This window comes from Trichomycterus rosablanca, chromosome 17 (assembly GCF_030014385.1).
Source record: "Trichomycterus rosablanca isolate fTriRos1 chromosome 17, fTriRos1.hap1, whole genome shotgun sequence".
Lineage (NCBI taxonomy): Eukaryota > Metazoa > Chordata > Actinopteri > Siluriformes > Trichomycteridae > Trichomycterus > Trichomycterus rosablanca.
The window spans coordinates 27532005-27541857 of record NC_086004.1 but is presented as its reverse complement, the minus strand read 5'-3'; the positions used below and the strand labels follow the sequence as shown (position 1 = coordinate 27541857).

The window sequence follows — 9853 nt, the reverse complement described above, 5'->3', positions numbered from 1 at the left end:
TCCTGTCATCCTGCTGACTGGTTCACAAATATAGAAAGAGGTTTTATTATCCACAAACAGGGACAGTGAGGGGTGCGTGGTGCTTCTGATTCTATTAGTTCCACTGACGTCGGTCCTGATGTTAATTATAGACGTGTTAGAGCAGGAGGTGGGATACAGACCTACATTATTGTGACAGAATGCGCTCCATTCATTAGCTAACCCCGGGGACTCAACAGGCACCATTAAGCGCTAAACAAGGTAAAGACTGTGTGCACTGCAAAGCCTTGACCTGAAGCTTATTGAGCCATATGACTGAATTTCAAGTTCATTAAAAACCGTTACTCAGATGTCCTTTTTGCAGTCCACTTTTTTAAACAGGATTAAAAACAGGGGTGAACCACGTCATCTGAGAGCCATCAAGGCTTCTCTTGCTCCTCTGTACATAAGTGGTAGCTCAGTAGTGGTTAAGGTCCTGGACTAGTAATCAGAAGGTTGCTGGTTCAAGCCTGACTATCACCAAGTTGCCACTGTTGGGCCACAGAGCAAAGCCCTTAACCCTCAGTTGCTCTTTTTTAGGGACAGTGGTAGCCTAGTGGGCTATCAATTGAAAGGTTGAGGCTTGAATCCCAGCTCTGCCATGCAGCCACTGTTGAGCAAGGCCCTTAACCCTGTCAGCTTCGTACAATGGGCGCCGTACAATGGCTGACCCTGCGCTCTGACCCCAGCTTCCAAACAAGCTGGGATATGCAAAGAAAGAATTGTGTTGTCCTGTACACCTGTATTTGTTTATATGACAAATTAAGGCATTCTATCTATTGTATAAAAGGAAGAAACAGATTAGGTTTCATAGTGTGTATATGCAAGTGATATATTGTGACCTACATCACCAAAAAACTAATAATCAACATTGAGTTCAACATTGAGTGTACTTGTTTTTAAGTTATTGAGCCACAATCTGGAAGCATCTGCACTTACTGGAGTACCCAGAGGAAACCTAAGCCAACACAGATGAGAGTTAAACCCATATCCTTGGGAACCTAATGTTGTGAAGCACGCACACTACCTGATGTTCCACCATGATTCTCATCCCCTGCCCATTTCCCAAAAAACAGATAAGAACTCAGGGGTAAAAATGAAATTCCAAAGCCACCAGGTCACCTCCTGGTCTTCTGAACATAAACAACAGTCCAGATTGTCCCCAGTTGTACAGATACACGCACATCAGTTAGCATGAACGCTTTTACCGCAGCTGTTAGCCTGTACGTAAAAAATGGCTCCCAGCGAGAAACACTGCTTTGATTTTCACAGGTGGGTTCGATGACGCAGGGAGTGATTTGTCACCCCTGAGGCTCGCCTCACGTAGACACGGCTGAGCCAGAGCGGCGCATTTACTGTAGCTGCTAACATGTGACCAAAGCCGCCGAGACAAAGAGCCTTCTCTGAGGTCAGCATACGCAACACGGCAGCTTTCACATGCAATGCCTCTCACTGAAATTTAATATCAGGGGAGACCTAGCCTTACGCTCACACGTACACAGACCGAGAGAAACCATATCCGCTGTGGGTCATTTTAGCCTGGAACAACATTGCCCCCTTGGGGTGAACTCCAACTCATGTCTTGTTTTTCTCATTCCTTCTGTTTGACTAACATGCGTTTGGCCACAGAACTGGTTTTGCTCACTTCCTTCAGCCTTCAGCAAAACAGGGTGACTAAACCATCAGAGACTGTTGTATTGTGTGTGTGTGTGTGTGTGTGTGTGTGTGTGTGTGTGTGTGTGTGTGTGTGTGTGTGTGTGTGTGTAAGTGTGTGTGTGTTAGGGAGGGGAGGGGAGATAGACATTGTAATCAGAAATATGCATGACACATTGTTTTGCCATGCAACACACTCCAGGTTTCTCATTTTCCATCCTGTTTAGCAGCGTTTCAGAGTTCAATCCAGCTGCAGATGAATTTGTAGGTTGGGCATGGAACCTGTTCTGTAAGCACATACAGTACAACGTTGCTTATTCGTAATACTGAATGGTTTCTAAATATTTATTTCACCATCAACACTTAGTGTACACAATTAGTATAAACAATACAGACAGTGCAGCTCCATTTAATATCTGTTTGCACCACCTTTAGTAGCAACAACTGCAAGTAAACTCTTTTGATTTTATACTTGTTCACGTATCATAGCAGAACTGCTTTATTTAGACATGCTGTTAGATTTTTGGCCTTGTCTCGCCACATCATCTCTATTGGGTTTTAGTCAGGGGTTGTAGTCAGGGCTTTGATTATTAACTCATCTTTGAACTTTTATTCTGATCCGAGCTTGAACTGCAATGAGAATGCCAAGGTGGCGATGTATTAGTGTGTGTTGTGCTGGTATGAGTGGATCAGACACAGCAGCGCTGCTGGACTTTTTAAATACTGTGTCCACTAACTGTCCACTCTATTAGACACTCCTACCTAGTTGGTCCACCTTGTAGATGTAAAGGTCAGAGACGATCGCTCATCTATTGCTGCTGTTTGAGTCGGTCATCTTCTAGACCTTCATCAGTGGTCACAGGACGCTGCCCACGGGGCGCTGTTGGCTGGATATATGTTTGGTTGGTGGACTATTCTCAGTCCAGCAGTGACAGTGAGGTGTTTAAATCTGCATCCACTCATACCAGCACAACACACACTAACACACCACCACCATGTCAGTGTCACTGCAGTGCTGAGAATGATCCACCACCTAAATACTACCTACTCTGTAGTGGTCCTGCCCATTGAAGAACAGGGTGAAAGCAGGGTAGAAAAGTATGTAGAGAAACAGATGGACCACAGTCAGTAATTGTAGAACTACAAAATGCTTCTATATGGTAAGTGGAGCTGATAAAATGGACAATTGAGTGTGAAAACAAGGAGGTGGTCATAATGTTATGCCTCATCGGTGTATACTGTAGCTTAGCTATATAACTAAAAGTCCCACTAGCATCTTGGTGCATTTTTATTTGCTTGTTGCAGACTGAAATAGTAATGATTGGATGAGGAAGGAATGTTTAGTAAGCTAATGCGGTTAATATGAGGTAGTGCTTTAGGCATGAGTGGTTATGTTTAGACATCATACATAATTACACAGAAATTCACTCTCTAATGACGGGACAATTACAGTACTAGTGTTGTCTTTGCACACAATGAATTCGAACTGTAAGTAAGCATAAATAGTTCAGCACCGTACTAACACTAACCTGAACATTTAAATCTAGCATCTAGCTTCACTGGGTGTCTCATTGAACCCCAGCAACCATTAACGAACCATGTGTTCCTTCTGTCGTCCTTGAGGGATGATTATGAAATATTTATCTAGGTGGTTTATACGGAGATTTATCAACAACAACTACAAGTCACCTTACCAACATGACTTTGCTCTATTCAAGGTGTGTGATGATGTCAGAGTACAGTGGACTTCAGAACAGCGGACTTAATAAATGACAGAGTTGTTTATTAATGTAGCTAACTCGTAAATCTGCTCTGTAATCAGTAGGTCATGATGACAAAAAGTAGGTACATGGGTTAATTAACAATTGGGTGTCGTAATTTCACTGCTGCTCTGAACGTGGTCAGAATTACAGACATTGGTAGAACAAAAGCTGTTGTAAATGTAAGTATGGAAATACATTTCATGTATTATTGGCACATTTTCTGAACATTATGGTCGTGTAGGTGAGCTGCATGAGACTATGTGGAAACAATGCTGCAGCAATTAGCACAAGGAACTTTTACATCACACATCACAACTAAGAAATGCGAAGCATTGATAATAGAACATTCTGTGTAAACAAAGCAGTCATCATAACTCTCATGACTGTTAAACCTGTTAAAACCGCAGCTGGAACACAATAGGCTGTAGTGTTGTTGCTGTTGGGGTTAGGAAGTGCACTTGTGAAGCTTTGGCACTGCGTACGTCCTGTTCTCACTGCAGGAAGTGAAACCTGGTCATGTTAGATGGCAGCATGGGATGTATGAATGGAAGACAGAACCACATGAACTGTATCCGCTGCATGGCACCGTGCCACCCTGAGATAGTACAGTCAGACTTACTGTACGGTACTGTAAGCACATCCCTGTTGAATCTGTGTTGATCGGTGGTCTGCTTACATGAAGGGGTTCATTTACACTGAACTACAATCTGTTCATGTCTCTCAAGTCAAGCAGCTGAACTGCCAAACCTGAACCGTATCAACAGTTTTAGCTGAAATCCAGCGACACACTGAGTCATTTCCAGGCCGTCCACAGATTAATGAATCAGTGCATGGCCTTTGAGTCACCGGTTGTGTGTCATGGCGCTCTGTTTCATGGAAGCCCAGTGAACTAGGCAACAATATTGGAATGTAGCTGTAATTAGGCTGATGTACGGCCGGCCGCATGATTACATTCAGGATGTGTTCCAGCGGCTTTACGCTCCTGCCAAACACGAAACATCTCTTTTAACGAGAGCGAGTATTTTTGAGGGTGATTGCAACTCCCAAATGAAACACTGGGCTTTAATAAATGAGCTTCACACAGCACTGCACTGGCCTGTTGCACCAGCTGAAGTGGTTCGGTGAGAAATAAAACTATATTTGGTCAAAGACAATAGTCAACCAAAACAAAGTAATAATATAGGTAAAAGAAGGTAAAAGAGAAGGCAGCAGTCACTCATAAGTAGCGCAGGACAACCTAAAAGCAGCAGATACAACAGCTTTGCATAATTACTTCTATAGACGATAAGCTTGAACTGTGCAAGCCATGTCGGTAGTGTACAAGCGTCTTGATCTTTAAAGAACAATCGTTTATTTATGCCAGACAGTCTTAGCTGACTGCACCACTGCACACACACATTTATGCATCTTTACAAAATCACAGTCAGCACCCTCTCTGCCCCCTATTTGAAGGGTTGGCATTACTCTTTTGGCAGCTTGTTAATTATGGGGCTGTGTGTGCCCAGCTGGCACCAGAGACAATTCAGTATTTGTCTACAGACTGGCATACAGGGGCAGCAGGTTTCCCATCACCTGTCAGAACGCTATTAGCAGCCCACACAGTCACATGCCATGGGATAAGCAGAGCCAGAGGACACAGGGGGTGCAAAAAACACCTCTGATTAGTCTGACATATTAGAGCATCCATCATTAGAGCAGGTAATATCCATGTATTTAAATGGAGGCTATGTACAAGCAAATCTTGATCCTAAACCTGACATCTAGCTCAACATTGGCTCTGCACGAGCACCCTGGGGTGCAAAATGTTTATACTTATTTATTTTCTGTAACCATGTAATCCTGCTCAAACCAGGGGGTCTAATACCAGCTGGAAACACTGATGGAACACACCATATACTGTGTATGTTTTTAACCAAACAAATGCTCTAAAACGTGCTCGCTGTCGCAGTATGTAATGGAGCATTTAACCATGATTTGCTCAGCACTACACACACACACACACACCTACACGTCTCACTGTTGACTTACTGGGACTTTCCATTCCCCCGGCACCAATGTAAACACAGTCACCGGCAGACGAGACTTAGTTTGGCCGAGGATGGCATGGACGTGGCCTCAAATAAGTCAGTGTCAACAGGATATCTGTTTAAACTGAGGATAACAGGAAATACGACAGAGGATTGAGACAAGGCCGGATCTTGCCCTGTTGGGATATTTTTCAAATGTAAAATATTTATCTGAATTTCACTAAGTTACATGATTAAACAGCTAATGACAAACGTATATAATGAGTTAGTAGGCCTGTAGGTAAAGGCAAGCCCACCATTATTAACAAATGACTGACTCAACATTCAAAATCACATGTATAAAACTAATGAAAGCACTTTTGGTTGTAATTAGAACAAGCTTTAGTTGTACCGAGAGTAAAACGCTGTTACGGGTATTAAGCAGAGGCGTAATTACCACCCAATCTAATGAAGGGTTCAACACCAGGTCCCTGCTGCATGGTTCACAGCTCAACTACGCCATCTGCAGGACACTGTGTTTACGTACATAAGAGGGTTTATTATACAGACACTTGCTTGTTTAACATAATTATATACTTTGATTTTGTTTTAGTTTGCTTGTTTTCAAATGTAGGTTTGACGTTCAGCTGAAAATAAAGGTATTTTATCAGTCATTTTGCTTATGTCGGAGTTGAACCACATTCCAGTCACCGTTCAAGTACCTTTATAATGTTGATAATTAAATTTACTTTTTTGGCATTTAGCAGAAACTTTTATCCAAAGCAACTAACAGTACTGTGACCGTATACTGTCCAAGCAGTTGAGGGTTAAGGGCCTTGCTCAAGGGACCAACAGTAACAACCTGGCAGTGGTGGGGCCTAAACCAATGACTCTTTGATTCACTTTCTATTTAAAAGGAGTCTAGAATCTACTTGTATATTACAGTACAAACTGAAGTCATTGTTGTGGTTGATCAGTGCATATTTGACCATGAGGCTGCCAAGTTCAGAAGGTGCCATTATACAGGAATTGGTCTTAAGTTCTGATTTTTATTACAGAAAAAGTCCGGTTAATAAATGAATTCCAAAGACTTCCAGGTATATAAGCAAATAAAACTGCATCAGATGGGACCACACACCCATACTTACGTTAATCATACATACATGGACACGATCTTTGGTTAATAGCTTCATTAAAACAACTACGGCAAAGGAAACCAATTTTAACCATGGCATGGTTGTTGGTTCAAGTCCAGTTAGTAAGCATGTGTCCAATGTACCCACAGATTCAAATAGGTCTTAATAGGTCTGCTGCTGCTGTTGTAGCCTAAGCCTGTGTATTCTTTTACACAAACTAGCATGCATTTAAATAAGAAACTTTATGGTTTATTTTAGCATCACAATTAACCCTAAACAACTTCATGTTACAACCTTAAAACTTGTCATATATTAAATGGTTATTCAGCATCAAATTGAAATTGAACTCTGACCAACAAGATCAACAGATAGTATTTATTATTTTGCCAATTAAAATATTGCACAATCCCATACATGCAAAATACAAAACATTTAAAACAGTTACACTATATACAAACATTCTTAAATAATTTTACAAGTGCAAATTTTTACCCCTCACCTTCTAAACTACACCTTCAATTTATCATGTTAAGAACTGGGTCTCAATTTCACAATGTCCAAACATTTCCTGAGAGGCGTACGTCATGTAAAGGAACCCATCCTCATCTTTGTGGTCCTTGTACACCTGTGCCATAGTGAGAGACATACTGGCGATGCCCGCATTGTTAATGAGCAGGTAGAAAGCTTGGCTGGGCATGAGAGTCATCCTGTTTCTGCAAGACAGGAAGCAAAACAAAACACAAGACTGCATTTTAAAAGAGCAAATCCTGAAACCCTTACTCACAGCCTCTGCTTAATCAGAAATTAACTCATGTGACTGCCAAACACAACATAATTCCAAAGGATTTTACAAACAGGCACAACACACATCCGATGACAAAGTATGTTTGAGCGCTCAGAGGTAGCTCCTGTTTGGTTGGCATAAACATCAAGATCACTAGTGATGTAGATAACTGAATAACAATGTAAATGTAGTAAATAAAGAAAATAAACATTGCATTACTGCTTGTGCCAACTAGGCAGCATGCTAATTACAGTCTGAAAGATTAAAATGTCTGTCAGACATAGACGGAGGATAAAATCCATGCAAGAATTGAAAGACAGTGCCTAATGTTAAACGTATAGTACCAGATACATTCATATACGCATTTGCTCCAGTAAATACTGAAGAGGCAATAAAACCGGCAAGTGTGGCAGTATTTTAAAGCTGCTGATCTGTGAAAGATTAAATGAGTGGCTGTTAACAATACCCAGTGTTCCATACATGTGAAGAAGTTTTTCTGTCAGATTATGGACATGGGCTTGTTTCAGGAATTGGTACAGCTACCAAGCCTTTACAACCATGTGCAGTTGCAGAAAAAGCATATTTAAATTAAGCATATTTTCTATAGAAGACTTGCATTAAGCCAACATGCAAAGCAAGTTCATGGTATTCTGTACATTTGTTTACATTGACATGTTAATGCAACATGCCCACACACACTAGACTAATGATTTCAATAACTGGAATAAATGTTAATAAATTATGTACTTTAAGTGTGTAATGCAGTTTAGCAGCTTACTTTAAGGAAAGGGAATCCCTACTGATCCCTTTAACATTCCTATCTAGATACTCATTTACTGACGATTTAGACAAAATGGTATTAAGACACTAGATGGTCAAGAAGCAGAAAGATGCAGCCTGAAGTGGTATGTTTTAATACCCCATATCTAACTAACAACTCAAAGAAAGGTAAAGTGCACAGTTAGTCATACACAAACACACTAGGGACATGCTCTCAATGGCAGATTGAGTTTAAATTGTTTGGATTTCAATGATTGGAACACACTGAGGAAACCAAAAAACAAACACGTTTGTGGCGTTTCTGAAAGTACCTTGGGACTACAACATACAAACTTATTTTGTGGTAAAGTAATGTAAACCCATTACACTTCCAGGCATGGGCTTTAAATTCTTCATTAGTGCTCATATAAATACATGAGCAATATGTTGAAACCAGGTTAAATGCAACACTGTAAACTAGTGGAATTTACACAATGTTGGCAGCAACAAATGCACAACTAAAATAAGACATCATGCGTCATCTGTTGGGTACGACCTCGGTTACTTAAGTTTAAGGCAAGTTAAACCAGTGTATTGGCTGCAGTAAAGAATCTACCTACAGACCGTGGGACTGACTCACTGTACTGCCCACCTTTAATATGACTCAACTGGGGTCAACTCATATTTAGCTGTGGTCAATTCTAAGGTAATACATCCTTTGTAGTAAACATGGTGTTAAAGTGTTCCTTACTTTAATGTCCAAGTTCATTCTCAAGACCTAAAACTGTTTACTTATAACAAATGCAATATTCACAACCAGAAGTGCATTTACAGGTATTTACAATCTTCTAAAGGTTTTTTGACGTTCACATTGTTCCCCATTAGTTTGAAACCCCGACAAACGGTTAATGTGAGTGGTGCCAGCAGCTACTTTATTAACAGGTCGATTACAACAAGATGGCAAAACAAACAGTTCTTGTTAAACATACCTGATGATGGTGACGAACTGAGTCATGGTTAGTTCCTGGGGTACAAGGAACTTGGTTTTATCCAACAGTGGTAGGTATTTCTCCCGACTGTACCTTTCAATAATCACCTGCAAGAACATATAATATAGGGTTACATGGAAAACTACAACTTTACACCCTTAGATGCTTGTGGTGGAATATTTAAAACAGAAGCTCTTACCGGGACCTTGGTGGGAAATTTGGTTCGGATTCCAGCCACCTCTTGTTTTCTCGTTGCTGCTTAATAAAACATAAAAGTAAGAAATAAAAACCACACCCTGTGAATGTATTAATGAGCATCACGACATTACAGGCAAAGAAAGTAGATTACCAAAACTCTTCCTCTGCTTGAATGGTTTGGGATGTTGAGATTTCTCAAACGGAGCCATGACGGTAACGTGTTGGTGGCTGTACCCACAAACTGCCACTGCTTCTCTCTCACACTGATTATTAATGAAGCACACCTGACCCGAATTAAATACCCCCCTACTGCAGTGACGTAACACTGCCTGGTACTCCCCCATACCAGACTGCCCGCCTGCTGGATCAGTACAGTGTCTGTCTGTAGTCAAACCAACAGCCTGGTTTACCTACATTACTGCTCCATATAGTCAATGTAGTAAACACACACACACACACACACACACACACACACACACACACACAAACTGGTTCTCTCTGGTCTATACAATATTTACAGCTTAGTGGATCCACCTGGTACTCTTTC

At 41.0% G+C, this 9853-nt stretch overlaps 1 protein-coding gene across 2 annotated transcripts; it reads right to left on the bottom strand.

Annotated features, from left to right (window-relative positions):
- Positions 1 to 6989: 6989 nt before the first annotated feature.
- On the bottom strand, positions 6990 to 9547 carry map1lc3c (microtubule-associated protein 1 light chain 3 gamma). Of its 2 annotated transcripts, none has more exons than XM_063012396.1 (4): positions 9458 to 9547; positions 9308 to 9366; positions 9109 to 9215; positions 6990 to 7289 (listed from the first exon to the last, which is right to left on the bottom strand). In XM_063012396.1, the coding sequence occupies exons 1-4, from the start codon at positions 9513 to 9515 to the stop codon at positions 7100 to 7102; spliced, it is 414 nt and encodes a 137-aa protein (XP_062868466.1). In that variant the 5' UTR covers positions 9516 to 9547; the 3' UTR covers positions 6990 to 7099. The 2 variants fall into 2 exon arrangements, with proteins under 2 accessions (XP_062868466.1, XP_062868467.1); XM_063012397.1 differs by having other exon boundaries at positions 9308 to 9363.
- Between the last annotated feature and the right edge of the window lie 306 nt (positions 9548 to 9853).

Bases quoted from the DNA above. Each gene is read 5' to 3' on its own strand.
- map1lc3c (XM_063012396.1), bottom strand. From the start codon at position 9,515: ATGGCTCCGTTTGAGAAATCTCAACATCCCAAACCATTCAAGCAGAGG. The intron at 9,367-9,457 runs GTAATCTACTTT...TGTTTTATTAAG, and splicing joins CAAGCAGAGGAAGAGTTTTG to CAGCAACGAGAAAACAAGAG. The intron at 9,216-9,307 runs GTAAGAGCTTCT...ATGTTCTTGCAG, and splicing joins AATTTCCCACCAAGGTCCCG to GTGATTATTGAAAGGTACAG.